Source organism: Giraffa tippelskirchi, chromosome 5 (assembly GCF_054371585.1).
Source record: "Giraffa tippelskirchi isolate mGirTip1 chromosome 5, T2T-mGirTip1v1.2.pri, whole genome shotgun sequence".
Classification (NCBI taxonomy): Eukaryota; Metazoa; Chordata; class Mammalia; order Artiodactyla; family Giraffidae; genus Giraffa; species Giraffa tippelskirchi.
The window spans coordinates 79,832,625-79,854,050 of record NC_137279.1 but is presented as its reverse complement, the minus strand read 5'-3'; the positions used below and the strand labels follow the sequence as shown (position 1 = coordinate 79,854,050).

Here is a 21,426-nt window from a genome sequence, read left to right as displayed (position 1 = left end):
AAAACACAGATCAAGGCAGAGAGGAGTTTTCAAAAGGTTCCTGTTGGGGAGATGGAAGAGCAGGGAGGGAAATATTCATGGCTAGCCTGCTGTGTTGAGGTCCGGGCTTTAGAACCCTGGGTTCATGCCCAGCACGTGGACAGATGCCACCCTGGGGTGTGGTGCTTCATCAGCTCTGTGAGTGACTGATGGAGGGACACTGCCCATCCCTGCCCATGAGCCTCACACCTCATGAGGTGCCCCAGTTATGTGCTGGTGAGTACAGAAGCAGACTGTGATATCACAGAGCCCAGTGCTGAGGAGAAGAGCCCTGGGCTGGCACCATACCCTGGGCAGCAGCTAAAGGGAGGGTCTGGAGGATATTGATGGAGATATGTTTCATCAGAGAGATCAAGTTTCCCATTGGTAGGTCTCAGGGCATGTAAAAACATGACACGGGATAGAGGGACAGTGACCAAGTTCTAGGGCAAATGGGGAGCCTCAAAAGTTTAGAAGAAGATTGAGTAGCTTGTCTGAGATAACACAGCTCTTAAAAAGCCAATTCAAGACTGAAAACCAAGCAGGTTGACTCTGGAGCCTGCACTGGCCAGTGGTTATTATAATTCACATAACAATTCATAATCATTTGGCATTTTAACTTTGAAGGCTTTCACTTGATTTGAATCTCACAACAACCCTGCATGGCAGAGAGAACAGGAGCTGAGATCCCCATTATACAGAGGAAGAAACTGGGGCACAGAGATGCTGAAAAGCAAAAAGCCGTGACTGGAAACCCAGACTTTCGACTCTCACCCCCTACACCCTGGGAGACGTCACTCCCTCCCACACGCTCCTACCTAGAGTTGGGGAAATGCAACAGGGCAGAAGCTTACCTGAGTCCTGAGAGCAGCTGAAGCCAGTGTCCCCTGTGCTGCTGCTGTTCCCCAGGGGCTGCTCGCCTGCCATGAGAGCCGTGAGGTGTGGGGACAGGCCCAGGTCTGCAAAGCAAGGTTGGCACTGACTGCACAATTGTGCCCAGTCCCACTCTCCTGTCCACTCTGTTCTCCCTGCAAAGGGTGCTCTCCATTCACTGAAGACACGAAGCTCTTGGCTGCCTTTCCTCCACTTCACCCCTTGTTCTTATCCCAGGGAGTCTGTGACAGGATTCACTGGGTCTTCCCAGAGGGGAAGAGCTCATGACAAATGTCAAACACCAACAAGGCAGGTGGGAGAGAAAACACAGTGAACAGTCCTGGGAGACCTTCCAGTTACACACAGAATGTGGGTGCTCCTTTAACTTCCAAGCCTATCTGAATACCAAAAGGTATTTTTTAGAAGAGGCTGAAACCCCCAAGCAAAGAGGATGTTTGTAAGTTGGAAGGTAGGGAGAGGGCAATGAGACTGACCCAAGAAAGAGCTGAGGCTGACAACAGGGGAGGCCTGGAAGGAGGCCCCCAAAAGCTTAAGAACTGAAGGCTCGGAGTCTCTGGGTAGGTAGGGCTTGGTGGGAAGACTCTACAGGAAGCAGTGGGTCCCCTCTATTGCTAGTCCCAATTCAGGCTCCAGGCACCTGCCCTCCATGTTGGCAGGAGAGCAGACAGAGTGAACTGGAGGACTCTGGCCTTAGTGACACCAGGCACATGGCAATATGGTTAAAAACTGAGGGAACAATGAGAGGCTGCCTACTTAACAGTGGGACCCCCACCCCACTGCCTTATTCAACCTGGGCAGGAGGCCAGAGATCTCGTCCCCAGGGAAATCCAACCCATCAGAGAGAAAAGCCCCACAGACCCCAAGAGCTGGGCACCCTTTAAAATGGCCCAGCCCCTGCACCCTTCAGTCTATGTGCCATCTGCTCCACCGCCCAGGGTTTCCTGAGCCCTTTCCAGGGCTGCCTGATTAACCATGAGGGACAGTGAAGATCAGGAGACATTTAAGGAAAAGCACTAGCAGAGATGGGGGAACAAAAAAGGAAGGAATAAAAAACGGATCTGCAGGAGACAATGCAGGGAGCTTAAGAAAACAAAATTCTAATTGGGTGTCCTCAGAAAGTTAAGAAAATAACAAATCTATGAACAAAAGAGCTGGAGGCCACAAAGACCATGGAGATAACAAAAAGGCATTCTTAGCAATTAAAAAAACAGCACAAAAAGTCAAACTCCTCCCATCTCCTGGGGAAGACCTGCCTGCCATGAAGGACCCACCATGACAGACCACCTGTGTTCCCACAGCACGCTCATTGACAGGAGAGGCCTCTGCCTGTACTTTCATCATAATCCTTCAAGGGAACAAGGCGACAGTACACATGCTCTCCTTTCTCTTTCAGAGCCAAGAAGGAGATGGTGGGGGTTGGGGTGGGCAGCCCATGCAGACAGAGCACTCTGTTCTCAGAGCGTCTCTTTTCATGAAACATGCAGTAACACTTTTGCAAGGAGCTGCCCCCTCTCCTGGGAGTTGGTGTAGGGGGCTGGAGCCAGAGAAGATTCCAAACATGATCACTCACCTGCGGGGTCTTGGCCTCAGAATATGACTATGTCTCAGCAGGAAGCCTGGCTTGAGGAGGGCGGCCTGTGGGGGAACATCCACTGTGAACTGGGACAGCTGAGGCCACAGTGGGTTTTGGACACATCTCTGAGGCTGCGGTGAAAGCTAAACACAAGTCCTGGTCTCCACTAGTGGGAGGACTCACTGGAACCAGGCCAGTGTGGCTCGGCTAAGAGATCTGGAAACAGGGCAGCCAAGTGATGACTCTTTATTCTGTGTTTATCCAGCATTTATCACTAGAGAATGGGCGCAGCAACCCTGAGTTTCTTCACATGAAGCAACAACACACTAGACTGGGCCCAGTCCAGCCCTTTTTTAAAAAAAAAAAATTTTTTTTAAAGAAAGAAAGAAAAAGGCACAAAGTGACAGGCCCAGAGATCAGATCAGAAGCCTGGTATGGCCATATTAGTCACAAGTGCCTTTCAGAGGCTAAAGGAACAGGAGTACAATTCTGGGGTGAAACTGGCACTTTGAAGTAACCAGAAGACCTATCGGTGGCACAGCAAAGGAACCTGCAGAAGCAAGTGGGGGGAAATTCAGAGGCCCCAGGCCTCTCACCCTCCAGTCCAAACCTCATGAAGGCCTTGAGGTGGGCCACTTCCTCTAGAAAATGGAAATCAGTGTCCTTTTCTCCAGAAGATAACTGGGAAGGCTCTATCCCGTTTCAGGAGCTTCGAGCATCAGGTGGGAGTGGCATCTGGAGAGGCCTCCCTCCACGCCTGGGTGTCGGGCCTGGTGGCTGTGTTGCTAGATGAGCTGCTGGCCCTTTCTCCTGAAATCCTCATCTTTGCTCCAATCGCCTGCAGCCAACTATCAGCTTTGGATTTGTAGTGTGGCCTTCACTGGAAGGACTGATGTTGAAGCTGAAACTCCAATATTTTGGCCACCTGATGCAAAGAGCTGACTCATTGGAAAGGACCCTGATGCTGGGAAAGATTGAAGGCAGGAGGAGAAGAGGATGACAGAGGTTGAGATGGGTGGATGGTATCACCAACTCAATGGAGATGAGTTTGAGTAGACTCCAGGAGTTGGTGATGGACAGGGAGGCCTGGCGTGCTGTGGTCCATCGGGTTGTGAAGAGTCGGACACAACTGAGCGACTGAACTGAACTGAACTCCTAAGACCAAATGTTAGCATTTAATGCACCTTTCAGCACTAGAATCAATGTCCACTCCAGAGCTGACCTACCCACCATGAGGTGGCCCTGCCTGGCAACCCTCAGGGAGGCCAGAGATATCAATTCCTCACGGAGCACCATGGTAATCTGCTAACGAGACTTCACAGGCAGAAAATATTATAGTGGCCTGGTGAGAGCTGGTACCCAGGGACACCTTAAACTGCTGCACTTCTTCAGTTTGGGGCTAACAGGATGAGAAAACCCAAATTCATGGATTATGGGTGAAATCTACATATGAAATCTTAATAAACATGACTGCCCATGTAGAACTCCTGGCACCTCAGGGGTAGCAGAAAACCCCAGGTATTTGTGGAATGCCACTGCACCTGCTCACAAGCACTGTTACGAAAGTTTATAACTCCATGTACTGAATCCTTTGGTGAGAACTTTCCAGGTGCTCATGCAAATGGAGAGGAACAAAACCGAGAGGGGGTTGCTAAGTCCTTTCTTGCTGGCTTTGGAACGAATCTCACCACCCTCCTTAACGCTGTGCTAACAGGAGAGAGCAAGTTCCTTCTCTGAGTGTAAGAGAGGTAGCCTGAAGCAGGCTGGGGCTGGGAAAGCCCACTGGGGTAGGGAAAGCCCACTGGGGTTTAGGCATCTGCTACAGATGCAAGTCATGCCCACGGAGAGTGCCAGACCAGGGTCTGCTCACAGCCCTGGCTCAGCCAGAGGACAGGGATGCAAGGTGGAGGCCAAGGTTCTCCCTCCTAATCAGAAAGGCCATGGGTTTTCCTGGTATGACCAGAGTAGGGTTCAGGGATGGGATGGGCACTGCATTCTGCTTTCTTTTTAAGACTCTTGCCAATGCTGTTGCCCACCTCCTAAAGTCAGGGCATCTGGGGAAGAGACGGCAGGGATGCCCCCAGCTCCGATTCAAGGGAAGGCCAACAATTCAGAACCCATCATCCCACACGCTCTTCAGCCCAAAAACAACCCACAAGACTGCTTATCCCTCAATGAAGAGACCACTCACTGCCTTGAGCTTGCCAGTGGTATTTTCCATCTGTACTCACAGCCTTAAAAGCTCTTCTAGGATAATCCCAAGTGGCTCACACAGAAAATCTTGGCCCCCAAAACAGATGTTTCTTTTTATTCTATCTACCCTCTCCTCCTCCATTCTCCTTCCTCATTCTTAACATCATTGGAATCGAAAATGTTTGGTTTTTTTTGCCTGGAAGATAATTGATTTTACAAAATCTGCACAAATAGGTTAATCAATGAAATGAAACCAAACCCTGAATGTACTCCTCCTGGCTCACAAGTCATACTTGGAATCATAGTCTTGCCAGTAGCAAGGGGTGGGAAGTTAAGGAGTTAAAATACTGGGATCCTGAGAGATTTTTTTTCTCCTATGGTCAAAATAAGGAGGGAGGTTCAAAAGGGAGAGTATATATGTATACCTATGGCTCATTCATGTTGAGGTTTGACATAAAATAACAAAAGTCTATACAGCAATTATCCTTCAATTAAAAAATAAATAATATTTTAAAAAGTCCCGGAATTCCTTCCTTTCTCAAGAAAAAACACTCCATTAGTCCATGAGATAAATTAGTGATGTTGGTTTGCTGCCACATGGAACAGAACTCCTATCATCACTACTCCAGAGTACTCATAATTAAGAGTTGTAATTTTCACTCTCTTGGAAGGGGATGTGGAAAGCCTATTTCCTGGAAATGAAAAATTAATTCAAGCAGTGAGTTGCCCAAAGTCATCTGGCAGGAGACTGGAACTGCACTCTGAACCATGTGGCTCTTTTCACGAATATGATCTGCTAAGTGCCCTCAGAGTCTCCCTTCCAATAGCTCATCCAGGTGACAATCTCCCTCAAACAACAGAATGGTAACTTTGGAGGCAAGATCCACCAATGCATGCTACAAACAGTGGGTGAAGGCTGAAGGGGAAATAGGATATTTTCATAACCTCAAAGTATCTCCTCTGCTGTTGTATTAATGAGAATGGAAAAAATAGTGAATCTACAGTGGGGAAACCTGGCAGACATCAACCTAACTGTATGGACTGAAAGTATTCCCCCAAATTCCTATACTGAAGCCCTAACTCCCAGTATGATGGTATTCAGCAGTGGGTTCTTGGGGAGATAATTAGGTTTAAAAGAGGTCATGATGGTGGGAAGACCAGAGAGCTTGCTCTCTCCTAACCTTCCACCATGGCAGGACACAGCAAGAGGACAGCCAGAAAGAAAGCCCTCACCAGAACTCAACCATGCTGCCACTCTAACTTCAGACTTCCAGCCTGTGGAAAAATGAATGTCTTTGGTTTAAGCCATGCATTCTATGGTATTTTGTTGTAGCAGCCAAGCTAAGACATCAACCAAGAGATCAAGAATAAAATTAGCTAGTAATAAGACCTACAGATGTATGTGCCCCTGGTATGCTCACTAGGAAGAGCACATCACCCGTCCAGCATCCTGCCAAAATGGTAACCTTGAGAATACATCAGCTACACACAGATTGAGGGGCCTTCTACAAAATCCCTGCACAGAACTCTACAAAAGTGTCAAGTCAGGGAAGACAAGGAAAGAACAAAGACTTGTCAAAGATTGAAGAAGGCAAAGGAGATATTATGACTGAATACAACATGGGATCCTGAACTGGATCCTGGAACAGAAAAATGACATCAGTAGGAATATAGGTGAAATCTGAGTCAAGTTTGTAGTTGTTAATAGCCATGCACTCATGGTGCTATGGTTAGGCAAGATGTTAGCACTAAGAGAAGCTTAGGGGATGGGAATTCTCTGTATTGTTTTTCCAACTCTTCACTGAGTCTAAAATTATCTCAAAAGAAAAAGGTTTAAAAAAATTTATCCCAACTAGAGTAACTCCTTTGGATCTCATCAAAGGGCATGCGATTGTGTCCAGAAACTTAGCTCTGAAATCAATTATCAGATGGAGGAGCAGCCTTAATACACATCAGATAGCGACATTTCAGTGATGGAGTGGAGGCTTGCCCTCAACACATCCTGAATTACTAGGGACAGTACAAGGAAACCACTGACCTGTGAGGAAAGGGCTCAAGGAGGAGTATGTCCAGTAGGAGCAGCTGAGGAGGGAAAGGAGCACTTTAAAAAGGACTCTGCTTCAAGGAACACTGAAAGAAGAAGGTAGCCTTGTTCAATGCTTAAATTCTTTTTTTTTTCTAGATAGAAATAACTGTATTCTCCAGGCCAGTGGGCCATGGCTGGGGTCACAGCACTCGTGTCCTCTGCCCTGCCCAGCTTGGGAAATCTGCTTGGGAGTCACTGGGATGCTCCTTCCCAAAGGAAACCTGTGCTTTAAGCCCTGAGGCTGCAGTCAGTCTGAGATCTCACCCATCAACCTGCCAGAGCGTCGAAGAGGACCATAGGCTACACCTGAGAGTGGGCATTCCTCTTCTGACAAGTTTCCAAGTTACCTGTGATCCTATTGGAAATGCTGAAGATCCTAGACGTCCTCTGCCGCTGTACAAATGGCTCCCGGTAATACCGATCCCCAAAGCACATGCCCAGGAGTTCCTTGCGCACCGTCTTGTTCCAGAGGCCATAGATCAGAGGGTGGCAGATGGCGCTGGTAAAGGACAGCCAAGTGGCCCAGGTCTCCAGGGTTGGGGAGACACAGTTCTTCCCCCAGAGGGCCTCAGAGGTGATGACAACCATGTAGGGGCCCCAGGTGACCATGAAGGCACCGATGACCACCAGGATGGTGATGAGGGCTTTGCATTGGTTGGCCGAATAGACCACGCCCTGAAAGGCATTCTTCCTGCTGCCCGAGGAGGAGGTCGAGGTGCTGGAGTTCTTCCTCCCATTCCTCTGCACGTCCACCTCCACAACGACCACAGTGCCACAATGTACCTTGCGTGCTTTGACCCTGGCCACTCGGAAGATGAAGCCATAGCACACCAGCATGACCAAGAAGGGGAGCAGGGCACACCAGATCTGCCAGAATGCGGTATAGCCAGGCTCCCGGTGCCATGCGGCCACACACATCCACTTGAACTCGTCAAACTCCACTGATGACCAGCCAAATAGAGGTGGCAGGCAGCCGATGAGGGAGTGAAGCCAGATGTAGGCAAGCACCATCACAGCTCGGTGGCCTATGATCTTCATTGGGTACGCCATGGGATACAAGACAGCATAGTAGCTGGAAAAGGGATGGAAAGGTGAGAAGAGTCAAAATAGAGGAGAAACACACCAGGATGGATGCCCACTGCTTTCTGAGGTAGGGAGTTTGTTGGATTTCTCTCATCCCACTCAGCCATGTGGTGAATACTTCTAAAGGTAGCACCTTCTCCCAACCCTCCCTGGACAAGTCACAGACTGGCCACATCACACATCCCTGTGGGACTCTTCATCAGAGAATGACTGTATACCAGGAAGAACACGGAGCAGCTGCCATGCCAGAGTCCATTCATTTTGGGGGTGTGGCTAGTCTTGAGGCATCTGCAGGAGTTCTAAGGAATCATGCATCAAACCAGATCACTTTTGTGTTTCTAACATTAATCCTTTTAGATCAGTGTTCAGAGGGTTCTCAGAAACCAGAATAACTTCTAAGGACTATGGGGTTCATTCATTCAGTGAACTGAAGGCCTGCCACATGCCAAGCGTTGTGCTATGCACTGGTGTGTGTGCTCAGTCACTAATGTGTCTGACTTTCTGTGACCCTGTGGAGCATAGCCAGTCAAGCTCCTCTGTCCATGGCATTCTCCAGGCAAGAATACTGGAGTGGGTTGCCATTTTCCTCCTGGCTATGCACTGGAAATACAGCTAAAAAGACTCAGAGGGAGATGGGCACAGAAGCAGAGTATGAGGCTCTGGAGTGGAAAGGGCCACATTTAATCCTCACAGATGTTTGAAGTGGTGGACAGTATCGTTATCTTCATCTTACAGATGAGGACCCAAAAGCAGAGAAAGGATAGATAATCTGTCCCAGATAAGAGAGAGGAAGAAACAAGATAAAAATCCAGGCAACCTGACTCTATAGTCCCCAACGCACATGCCAGCAATTTCCTGCAAACCCTCTTGTTCTGGAATCCACAGACCAGGGGTGGTTACTAATCCCTTAGCTCCATGAAGGACAGAGGCCTAGAGAGTTACTGATTCATACTGATGGGGCCTTGGATCCAGAGTGCAGGATCAGGGCAGACTTCTTGGAGGAGATGGCACATAAACACAGGTCATAAGAGATCAGGGGCACTGGCCCAGGAGCAGATGAGGCAGAAAGCCAGCCTTGGCAAGGTGCAGAGATGCACATGAGCACTGCCTGTCAATGCAAGAGACATAAGAGTTACAGGTTTGATCCCTGGGTCAGGAAGATTCCCTGGAGGAGAGAATGACAACCCACTCCAGTAATTTTGCCATGGAGAGAGGAGCCTGGCAGGCCTCAGTCCACGGGGTCACAGAGAGTCAGACATGACTGAGGCAACTTAGCACGCATACACTGGCTCAATAGGGAGGCTGCTTGTAGCTCAATCAGGCAGGCAAGGAGTGAAGGTGGGGCAGGGAGACAAGGAGCCAGGGGGCTGGGAAGCACTAAGACTTGCTGGCCAGCGGAGTACTGATGCTTTAACTGGAATGGGTGGGAGTATTAAGACAATGAGGTTGAAAGTAAATCACCACCCTCCTGACTCAGACATTTTATCCAAAACAAATGCTGTTTAGTGATGGGGCTTCTGCATGAGGCACCATGTGGAGGGGCAGGGGTGACCACACTGATGACACCTCGTACAGGCAGGACCACAGGAAATGACCACACATTGACTGTGAAGCCACTTTTTCCACCAGGACCTTCCTGAGTCACCCCTAGGTGCTAGCAGCTCAGCGACAGGGGCCACAGCCTGAACTGCCACCAGCTGCCTGGATAAACTTTCACGGAGGAGCCGCTGCCTCAGTCTACACCTCTGTGTAGACTGTGTAATCAGTGGCAAGACGGGCTGCCGGTCTCAAGCCTCGAGGCCCTGCCAAGGTCTAGCCTGAAAAGAGTGCTTCTGAGTGTGAGGCCTGAGGAGAGGAGACCATAATTATGGGACAGATCACAGAAACTCTGCACACAGGCTATGGTAAAGCAAGTCCTGTCTTACGCCGACATCTGGGTTTGCATCTTGCAAAGGCCCTGAAGCCACATGAAAGAACCATGCCTTTGGAGCTGAAATTCCTGGGTTCAGATGGTGATTCTGCTGTCTTCTAGCTGTGTGTCCCTGGGGAGTTATCTAACCTCTCAGAGCTTCAGTTCCTTCACCTGTAAAATGGGAAACACTTAGGATGGGGATCATGTCTTAACACTAAGAGAGAGAGGTTGTCAGTAGTTAGTCTCCAAGGGAGATTGGGAGGTCCTGCTACCCTGTTAAAGTCTTCAAATAAACAGTGGATGCAAGTCTGGTTCAAGGACAGAATGTGCTAGAATGGGGGAAAGAGCTGGGTGGGGCCCTCTTTAAATGGCAACAGGGACAGAGCTGGGTCTTCGTCCACTGACCTTTCCCTCTTCCTTCTTTTTAAAAAATTAATTAATTATTTGGCTGGGTCAGGTCTTAGTTGCAGCACATGGGATCTTCACTGAGTCGTGCAGGATCTTTCATTATGGCACACAGATCCTCTAGTTGAGGTAGGCGGGCTCAGTAACTATGGTGCAGGAGCTTAATTGCCCCGTGGCATGTGGGGTCTTAGTTTCCTGGCCAGGGATCGAACCTATGTCCCCTGCATTGTAAAGCAGATTCTTAACCACCAGATCATTAGGGAAGTACCCCCTTCCTTCTTGAAGACAGGATCTTCATTCTGTTCCTACAAAACTGCTGTGACCACAGGGGACCCTTGGCTTTTCTGAGCACCAGGGGATGAATCAGGCCATGCTGGTGGTATACTACCCCTTGCCAGGTGACCAGCTGAGGCACCAACCTGTGTACCAACATCTGGCACATGAAATGTGAGGGGAGTTTGCTAGAGTAGGATTGGGGGCACTTCCAGGAAGGTTTTCTTCACTTTTAAAAAACAAAGCAGGGATTTCTACTTTCCTCTGCCCATTTAAAAATCATGCAGTGCAGGCCCTCTGACCCCAGACAATACCTCAGGGGCAATACCTGGGTGTGGGAGGCCAGGCCTGAGGAATATGAGCTGTCCTGGGCTCCTTGGATGAACCCTGTTCAACCAGTCATAAAAATCATTACAATTAATAAACTGTCCTCTGAAACATATCCTTCTGGCTATTCTCAACACCAGTTAGGATTATTATTCAATGGTAAAATTTCTTTGTATCACTGATTATCTAGAGTTTGGAGCATGAGCAATTCCACTGGGATGTAACAATGATTTCTCCCAGCTAAATCCCAGAGGCCCATCAGGGTGCCCAGGCAGGGAGTTGGTGCTGGCTCCTGAGGGATCAGTCTCCTAGAATCAGAAGAGCCCCTGAAAGGCCAGAGTGCTGCCTGTATATATCCACACCCTCCACAGGTTGCTTTGGTTTTAAGGTTTTAGGGGGCAAAATTTATATACATTGAAATGCACAAATCTACTACACCTTCATCAAGATATAAACATGCCAACATCTGTCCACAAACACACAAAAAATGGGCTTCATTGATTTGAAACTTCGTTTTTTAAACTTAAGCTTCATTTAGGCCTAGTTTGCAAGCTCAAAGGAAAATACAGAACAAAGGCAACTCCCTATACCCTGCAGGTTAATATAGGCTAAAATGGAGGGTTTTTTCCTTTGTTTCTCATACTCTTAACTGTCTTCTGAAATGCTCTATCTTTTCTCCAACAACTCATCTTTAGACATGAGCCCAAGCACCATTATTGGTCCCAAAAGAGGCTTTTGTGATGTAACTCAAAAGTCATAGTGACCCTAGGGGCTCCAATGCTTAGCTCTCTTGCAACGAAACCAATCACTTAGAAAACAACCCCTGTTTTTATAAGATGGCTTCACTAAAAACACAAACAAAATATAAGCCAACTACAGCTACCTTGGAGTGAACACATTATATTATGTTGAAAAACCTCCTGACAGCACTATGAGTAACCATCCCACAATGCTAGTTACTTTCTTTTAAAATACTATTTTAGAGCTGAAGTTTCATTCATTCCAGTAAAGAATGAAAACATAAATATCCTAACAGGACCTTAAACCCTGACAACTTCAAGGCTAAGCCAGAGGTGACCACATTGTACTTATTCAAAGGGAAAATCTTCCCAGGTCGAATGATGTTCCCCACCTGGATCTGCATCCACACTGCAGGTTTAGGACACTGACATCTCAATGGTGAATTTCACCCCAGCCAACTATTCTTTTTATGCTCTACCTTTGCTCTCTCATCATGGGGCTACAAGATGGACTTTTTTGGCTCATCTGCCGACCAGGCTCATGGATTTCTTTAGGTACGGTTCATAGGGTTCCTAACTGGGGACATATGTCAATGTCTGGACACGATGGGGGTTGTCACAACCAGAAGGTGCTACTGCCATTTAGTGAGCAGAGGCCAGGGATTCCCCTCAACACCCTACACAGAACAGTTTGTCACAACAAAGAATTATCTGGTGCAACATGTCAATCGTGCCGAGATTGACAAACCTTGAGCTAAATATACTGGTTAGAAGAGACGATCGACAATTGACTTTGCATATTGTATTAATGGTTAAGAGCCCAACCTTCGGCACCTGGAATTGGACAAGTTACTTAATAGCCATGAGGACTTGGGCCAGTTTGCAAAACTGCACTTTGCTCATCTGCAAATGGAGTCTGATAGAGTTGTTGTGAGGATTAGCTGGGATAAATGTTAACAGCAGGGTGTAGTGCCTGGCTTGCCACTAACAACATTTCAGTTGAGATCATGCTCCCTACCCTTGTTTTCTTTGACTCTCTTAAGTTGTCCCCATCTCTTTCTTCTAACCCATTCTCTCTCTTACTCCTCTCTCCTCACTTATCTTTTCCTACCACCTCCTCTTGCTGGTTTCCCTCTCTCCTTCTCACTCCCCGCCCCTCCACCTCTTTCTCCCTCTTTTTCTCACTCTCTGTCTTTTTTCTCTCTCACCCTACGCCCCCCACACACACTGTCAATACACAAGAGCCGCATCATTAGGTTTCCTACATAAAAGGCAAATATGCAACCTCCAAAACTACTAATATCCAGGGGTGTTAGAAGGGGTATTTGAAATCCTGATCAGATGGTAATCATTTATATGAAGAGATCATTAGCCAGTCTAGTCAATTTGTACTTTCAGCCACATAAGTGACCAATAATAAAAAATAAATTGCACCTGCCAAGAAAACATTTGAAGACATCAAAATTTATAGCACTATATATAAATATATTATAGTCAAAGATCTGGACAAAGCACTGTGCTGGCCAAATCCATCTTGCTGTGCCTGCAGAAGGAAATGAACTATTTTCCAAAGACAACCAGGCCTTGGTGACTTTTTATCATAGTGAGGCAGAAATCCTTTCTTAATTCATAGTTCCGTCCCTGAGTGACAGGGGGGCCAGTTTGTAGGGTCTGGGGTGCCTGGATTAAAGCTCTAGTGGGGTGACTGTGATGTCAATTTGTTCATATATGTCACTTCTGCCATTGCAGCCATTTCTTCTGATCTCCGGCCATGCAACACAGACCATGCTTTTTCACCATGTTCTGCCTTGCTCCTTCCTCTGTGTTCTCACAGTATGTTAAACACACTGGCATTATATATATACGTCATATGGTCCTGAAATTACCTGGCCACATGTCTCTCCCCCGACACTGTGAAATCCTCCATGTGCTTCTTCAGCTGCATATTCCCAGCACCAACAACTGTGTCAGGCATATATTAGGTACTCAACAAATTGTTTATCAAATGAATAAGTGGAGGCTTTTATGTAGAAAACCTAATGATGCAGCTCTTGTGTATGTGACAGTGTGTGGGCAGGGGGTAGGGTGGGAGAAAAAAAGACAAGAGTATGAGAAAAAGTGGAAGGGGCCCTCACAATCCGACTCACTGTTAGAATTTAGCTCAAATGCCACTTTTTCCCTGCCTATGGGCTCCAGAACCTACCATCAGATTCAGCGGCGGGATATGTGATCTAGTTTCCTGACCAGGGATTGAATCCAAGCTCCCTGCATGGGGAGGGCAGAGTCTTAGCCACTGGACTGCCACTAAGAGTCCTCATGCCACAACTAAAGACTTCGTGTGCCACAACTAAAGATTTTGAAAGCAGTAAATAAGACCCAACACAGCCAAATAAATAAATATTTTTTAAAAAAAGCAGTGGCAGCGGGAGCTGTGACAGCACTTATTTCTGCTTTGTGTTCACATCAGCACCTATGGGTCAGCCTCTGCCACAAAACTGGGAACTCCTTGTAGGCAGAGGCTACATCCTAATCATGCTGTATCCTACCATCTGGAGATGTAGTACAGACCCTTTAACAAAGTAGATATTCAGCAAATATTCCCAGCATCAAAGAATAAGGCACTGAAATAGGCAAATTCTCTCTCGTTTGATGCATTTGGATGCCATGATTTGAGAATCTGTCATGCTCGCTGGTGAAAAAACGTCTCCCTCTTAGCTTATCTAGGTCTCAGATCCAAGTAAGCAGCTTACAGCCTTCAAGAGCTGCCACTATTTACTGAACATCTATCTATGTACAGAGAGCTCTGTGAGAGGCACTTAAAACTAATTCCCCCACTTTGGTTTAAGCTGTTGGCCCCACTCCACCTTCCACAGGACCCAGGACCCAGAAAGGGATATTCCAAAAGTAATGATTAAAAAAAAATAGAAATTCAAACAATAGTAAGATCCTATTCCATCCCACTGACAACAAAATTTCACTTATGTTTGTAATGCTTATCATCAGTCTTGATTAGGATGCTGACAAGTGGCTGCTGCTGCTGCTAAGTCACTTCAGTCGTGTCTGACTCTGTGCAACCCCATAGACAGCAGCCCACCAGGCTCCCCCCTCCCTGGGATTCTCCAGGCAAGAACACTGGAGTGGGTTGCCATTTCCTTCTCCAATGCATGAAAGTGAAAAGTGAAAGTGAAGTCGCTCAGTCATGTCTGACTCTTAGTGACCCCATGGAGTGCAGCCCACCAGGCTCCTCTGTCCATGGGATTTTCCAGGCAAGAGTACTGGAGTGGGGTGCCATTGCCTTCTCCGGACAAGTGGCTACTAGAGGGAAAATCTGTACAGCCTTCTAAAGGGGAACCTGCCTTTCACACATCAAGAATCGTCAAAGTGTGTTTACTTTGAAAACACCTTTTCACAACCATACATCTTCTTCAAAAGTGCTATTATATAAAATAGTAAGCTGACAGGGGACTGTAAAAATAAACTATAGTCCATCCACAGGATGGAATACCATGTAACCACTAAAGACATGTTCTCAAAGGACATTTGCACATGGGAAACATGCTCACAGTCACATGTTAAGTGAAAAAGCAGGTCACAAAACCACAGTGCCTTGAGCCTTTTTTCTAAATTTATAGCATACAGCCAAAAATCCCTGGAGGCAAATATGCAAAAAATGTAAATAGGGATTGATTGCTTCTTATTAGCAGGATTACAGATATCTCTATGTCTACGGATATGTCTTGTTGCTATTCAGTCACTCAGTTGTGTCTGACTCTTTGCGATCCCATGAACTGCAGCATGCCAGGCTTCCCTGTCCTGCACAATCTCCTGGAGTTTGCTCAAACTCATGTCCATTGAATTGATGATGCCATCCAACCATCTCATCCTCTGTCATCCCCTTCTCCTGCCTTCAATTTTTCTGAACATCAGGGTCTTTTCCAAAGAGGCAGCTCTTTCAATGAGGCATCAGGTGGCCAAAGTATTGGAGTTTCAGCTTCAGCATCAGTTCTTCCAATGAACATTCAGGACTGATTTCCTTTAGGATTGACTAGTTGGGTCTCCTTGCAGTCCAAGGGACTCTCAAGAGTCTTCTCCAACACCGCAGTTCAAAAGCATCAATTCTTCAGCACTCAGCTTTCTTTACTCTCACATCCATACACGACTACTAGAAAAACCATAGCTTTGACTATACAGACCTTTGTCAGCAAAGTGATGTCTCCACTTTTTAATATGCTGTCTAGGTTTGTCATACTTTTCTTCCAAGGAGCAAGCATCTTTTAATTTCATGGCTGTAGTCACCATCTGCAGTGATTCAAGAAAATAAAGTCTCACTATTTTGACTTTTTACCCATCTATTTGCCATGAAGTGACGGGACTAGATGCCATGATCTTAGTTTTTTGAATGGTGAGTTTTAAGCCAGCTTTTTCACTCTCCTCTTTCACTTTCATCAAGAGGTTCTTTAGTTCCTCTTCACTTTCTGCCATTAGGATGGTGTCATCTGCATATCTGAGGTTATTGATATTTCTCCTGGCAATATGGACTCTAGCTCAAGCTTCATCCAGCCCGGGATTTCACATGATGTACTCTTCATAAAAGTTAAATAAGCAGAGTGACAATATACAACCTTGATGTACTCCTTTTCCAGTTTTGAACCGGTCCATTGTTCCATGTCCAGTTCTAACTGTTGCTTCCTGACCTGCATACAGGTTTCTCAGGAGGCAGGTAAGGCAGTCTGGTATTCCCATCTCCTTAAGAATTTTCCTCCGTTTGTTGTGATCCACACAGTGAAAGGCTTTAGCATAGTTAATGAAACAGAAGTAGATGTTTTTCTGGAATTCTCTTGATTTTTCTATGATCCAACAGCTGTTGGCAATTTAATCTCTGGTTCCTCTGCCTTTTCTAAATCCAGCTTGTACATATGGAAACTCTCAGTTCACATACTGTTAAAGCCTAGCTTGAAGGATTTTGAGCACTACCTTGCTAGTATGTGAAATGAGTACAATTGTGTGGTAGTCCGAACATTTTTTGGCATTGCCCTTCTTTGGGATTGGAATGAAAACTGACCTTTTCCAGTCCTGTGGCCACTGCTGAATTTTCCAAATTTGCTGGCATATTGAGTGCAGCACTTTAACAGCATCATCTTTTATGTTTTGAAATAGGTCAGCTGGAATTCTATCACCTCCACTAGCTTTGTTTGTAGTACTTCCTAAGGCCCTCTTGACTTCACACTCCAGGATGTCTGGCTCTAGGAAAGTGATTACACCATCATGGTTATCTAGGTCATTAAGAGTTTTTTTTTGTATAGTTCTTCTATGTATTCCTGTCACCTTTTCTTAATATCTTCTGCTTCTGTTAGGTCCATACTATTTCTGTCCTTTATTGTGCCCATCTTTGCATGAAATGTTCTCTTGTTATCTCTAATTTTCTTGAAGAGATCTCTAGTCTTTCCCATTCTACTGTTTTCCTCTACTTTTTGCATTGTTCACTTAAGAAGGCTTTCTTATCTCTCCTTGCTATTCTCTGGAACTCTGCATAGAATGTATATACAACTCTGCATGGTATGTCTTACTTTACTCTTTATATTATCAGTATTATTTTTATTGTTGGTGGGGAAAGAACATTCTTGGAGAAGTCACCTGATGGCTTCCTTCATTCTAACCCTCCAGTTACAGAGAACCAGCAGGAGTCTGGCGTTGGGCCTAGCGGAGGCCTGCACCTTGGGTGGACCATCCAGCCACCACTCATTGGTTCAAAACCTGATGATTCTAAGGGAGCCAGGGGACTTGTTTCACTCAGTGATGACAGCCCTGGTGAGCACCCTCTGTGTTTCCCCGACTCCACTGCTAGCTCCCTCCCCATTTCTGTAAATCACACAGAATCGGAATCTCCCCTCTTTGTCTCTGTGCAGTTGAACCCTTGCTTGGGATGAACGAGGTGACCATTGGCAAAATTCTAAGAAAGAAGATGACTCTAAGGATTGGAAACTTGTTGTCAAACCCTGTAGGACTTGCACAACTAAATCTGACAGCCCAACTCACTATCTGGAAAAACCTTCTAGGTAGAGCTGAGGGCTGTTTCTTGCTTTTAGAGCCATCCATGCCACAAGAAGGGAAAGCTCAGATTTTCTAAGGCACACACTGTCTCTCCTGGGTAGCACTATCTTTATTCCCTCAGTTGTCTTCCCTTCCCAGCTCTCATTTCTATCTGGCACAGGCCCCTGCACTGCAGAGGATGGAGAATATTTCCTCTTCAGGCTGCCCTGGTGCAGCTCCAGCTCAACCTGAGCAAAAGAAAGCAGGCAGCACTGTGTGGAAGAACTGGATCTGATACCTCCTTTGCCATGTCACCTTTCTCAGTTTCTGTCTCTCATCTATCAACTGAAAAGCAGAGGTTTCTACAACTTTTTTAAGTACTGGAACTTCTTTTAAAAAATAAAACTATATGCAAGCTAGATCAGATAAAATCAGAGGTGCTCTGGTTGAGGGGATGGAAGAAGAGGAAAAACTCTGCTTTCTCACCCTCTCCAGCATAGGCCCTGGCACCCTCCAGAGGAACTGAAGCAGCTTGGAAGGCATGATCTCTCAGGATCCCCCTTGGCCCATACTCCTAAATCCTTCAGTTCTCTGTGAGGCAAGCTTACCGGTCGACAGCGATGACCCCAAGGGTGAGCATGCTGGCTGAGCTGATGAGCAGGTAGAGGAGGGCTGAGAAGTTGCACCAGACCACACCGAAGATCCATTCCCTCCAAATGGAGCTGGTCACCACGAAAGGCAGCACCAGTACAGACAGCAGGAAGTTAGACAGGGTCAGGCTGAAGACGAACTTGTTGCTGAGGGTAAGGAGGTAGGACTTCCTGTACAAGGTGATCACGATGACCAGGTTGCCCAGGCAGACAAACACGGTGATGATGACAATGGCGATGAACTCTGTGACGATGACGACCCCTTGGTCACTGGCCTGCTCGGTGAGGTTACTCAGCTCCTTCCTGTGGCCGAGGGAGGAGTTGAGGCTCATGGTCAGTGTACCTCAGCAGGGGGTGGGCAGAGCATGCTGGACGACTGGAAAGACAAGCCCCGAGGGCAGAAGAGGAGTCATCAAACCATAGCATGTGCACTTTACAGAAGGGTAGCCAAGGCCCCCAGGATCCTAGTCAGTTGTCCTCATGCAAGCTCTACAGAAGCAGCCAGTTTTCTACAACCAACTCTTCATGTGACTCACTGTATCCCCTTGAACAATGCATTCCCCCAGTCTAAAACCTCCTATCCATTCTCCCCAGGACCAGTGGTTAAAAACCTTTAGTGTACTTAAGAATCTCCTGCAGTACCAGCTCAAAGAGCTGATTCTTAGGCTCCACCCCTAAAGATTCTAGTCCCAGAGAACAGAGGTACAGCCTAGGAGTCTGCATTTTAGACAAGCACAGGACAGGTGATTCTGATTCAGTCCACATGGTTTATGTGGACTGTTGCTTCTGGACCCCTGCAATGCAGTGTGGACCCTGAACCAGCAGCATCAACATCATCTGGTGCTTACTAGAGATGCAGAATCTCAGGCCCACCTCTGAATTACTGAATCAGAACCTGTGTGTTAATTCCACTCCTGGTTTGATTCATGTGCCCATTAAAGTTAGACAATAAGATTATCATAGGGATCAGTCTGTGATCTCTAAGCAGGTTTTAACAAGTACCATTCATACCAAGACATTGCTGCTGTTCTCATCAGTCGTGGGGATGAAGGGCAAGGAGCCAACACTAAAGATATATGGATAAGAGGATAAGAGTTTGAGGTCTTTGCCCACAAATACCATTCTCGACAAGGGGCAGTCCCTGCTCTCAGGATGCTGTCTTAGGTTCTTGGCAAAAACTCAAGGTTGACATATTTTAACATCAAATCCTACAGACAAATGTTTCTCCAAAATTTTCATCTACTTTAATTAGCAAAAAAATCCCACAGATCATTTTCCTCACCTGCTTTTATTCCTGACAAAGAGAAGACACCAGAAGGGAAGGAAAGATTGCTTTCCACGAGCTAGACAGCAAGAACCCTGGTGCCTAGATTGCCTACACAGCAGCAGCCCATGGTCTCTGCTTGACCAGAACCCTGTGTCCAGATACCTTTGGCCATAGGGAGCTGGTAGGTAAGAAAGGCAGCCCTTCCCCTTCCCAGCAGCCCTAAAGGTCAGTTTAGAAAGTCTAACTTTACAGCAAGCCTCATTCATAGGTCACAACCACAGATCCTGCCAGCTTGAATAGCATCAAGTAATTCTCATCCCACCTACCCTTGACGGCCTTCAAATACTTCACAAATGACTTGCTTTCTTTTCTCCAGATTAAATCTCCCAGGTTCCTGATGTGACTTCTGGACTCTCTACTAACTCAGACTTCCTCAGTTGCTCAACAATTTCAATTACCTTATTGATTTGTGGTCCTCTGAACTGAACATACCATTCTGGTGAGTATAAAGGGAAAATTTTCTCCATCATCAGGATAATCTTTTGCTATTGTTCATTCTAAGAGTGCCTTTTCTTTTAGCAAATGTTATCACCCTCTTGGACTTATACAAATGTGTGGTCAAGTAAAACCCAAGGTTTGTTTATACATATATGAGTTTATGTAAAGGCAGGTGTCCCCAGGCTTGAACTTATGGAATTAGTGTTTTTAAGCCTAAGTACAAAACATCATTTTGTGCATTTTGGTTCATATTTCCAGGCTGCTAAAATATTCTGAATTTTGATTCAGCTATGCAATATGTTAGGTACTCCAGTTCTGTGTGATAAATATACTTTACAATTACAGCTTCTATTTCTTTGTTAGCTTATTTTTGGATTTTATTCCTTGAGTTCTAAATTTTGTTCATTCTTATAAGTAAATTATTAACTGGTTCAATCCCTGGGTTGAGAAGATCCCCTGGAGAAGGAAATGCAACCCATTCCAGTATTCTTGCCTGGAAAATCCCATGGACAGAGGAGCCTGGTAGGCTGCAGTCTATAGCGTCGCAAAGAGTCAGACACAACAGAGCAACTGAGCACATCTCAAATAAAGGTCCTATAAGCATGTTATACTTAACTGTGTAAGTGATAACACCGCGGTAAAGAAAACAAATTCTGAGTCATTAGACAAATGACAAAATAGGAGAAAATACTTAAAACGTATATCACAGAAGGACTAATCATTCTAATTTATAAGGAATTCCTAAAAATAAAAAGGTAGAAAAGTGGGTAAAAGACATTTTTTAAAAAATGGCAACTATATGAGATGATGGATGTTAACTCAGTTCAGTTCAGTTCAGTCGCTCAGTCGTGTCTGACTCTTTGCGACACCATGAATTGCAGCACACCAGGCCTCTCTGTCCATCACCAACTACCGGAGTCTACCCTAACCCATGTCCATCGAGTTGGTGATGCCATGCAACCATCTCATCCTCTGTCATCCCCTTCTCCTCCTGCCCCCAATCCTACCCAGTATTAGGGTCTTTTCCAATGAGTCAACTCTTCACATGAGGTGGCCAAAGTATTGGAATTTCAGCTTCAACATCAGACCTTCCAATGAACACCCAGGATTGATCTCCTTTAGGATGGATAGATTGGATCTCCTTGCAGTCCAAGGGACTCTCAAGAGTCTTCTCCAACACCACAGTTCAGAAGCATCAATTCTGCGGTGCTCAGCTTTCTTCACCGTCCAACTCTCACGTCCATACATGACCACTGGAAAAACCATAGCCTTGACTAGACGGACTTTTGTTGGCAAAGTAACGTCTCTGCTTTTAAATATGCTATCTAGGTTGGCCATAACCTTCCTTCCAAGGAGTAAGCGTCTTTTAATTTCATGGCTGCAATCACCATCAGCAGTGATTTTGGAGCCAAAAAAAATAAAGTCTGATACTGTTTCCACTGTTTCCCCATCTATTTCCCATGAAGTGATGGGACCA

General features: G+C 46.1%; 1 protein-coding gene and 1 long non-coding RNA gene across 12 annotated transcripts in view; one reads left to right on the top strand and one right to left on the bottom strand.

The window, feature by feature from the left end:
- GPR161 (G protein-coupled receptor 161) overlaps positions 1 to 21,426 on the bottom strand; it is a 77,822-nt gene that overhangs the window by 16,655 nt on the left and 39,741 nt on the right. For 9 of the 11 annotated variants that reach the window (XR_014053378.1, XR_014053377.1, XR_014053376.1 and 6 more), the window contains 3 exons: positions 18,143 to 18,560; positions 7,112 to 7,836; positions 873 to 977 (listed from right to left, as the gene is read on the bottom strand). Coding sequence is in view for 8 of the 11 variants with exons in the window: in XM_081489216.1 (XP_081345342.1) it covers positions 873 to 977; positions 7,112 to 7,836; positions 18,143 to 18,516 (1,204 nt within the window). In the remaining 3 variants the exon portion in view is untranslated. Of the gene's footprint in view, positions 1 to 872; positions 978 to 7,111; positions 7,837 to 15,697; positions 15,804 to 18,142; positions 18,561 to 21,426 lie in introns of all 11 variants that reach the window. The other 2 variants (XM_081489220.1, XM_081489221.1) reach the window with 1 other exon arrangement.
- Positions 314 to 21,382, top strand: LOC145505918 (uncharacterized). Its single transcript, XR_014053381.1, has 4 exons — positions 314 to 405; positions 6,861 to 7,914; positions 19,828 to 19,950; positions 20,961 to 21,382. It is a non-coding gene; the product is annotated as an uncharacterized LOC145505918 (long non-coding RNA).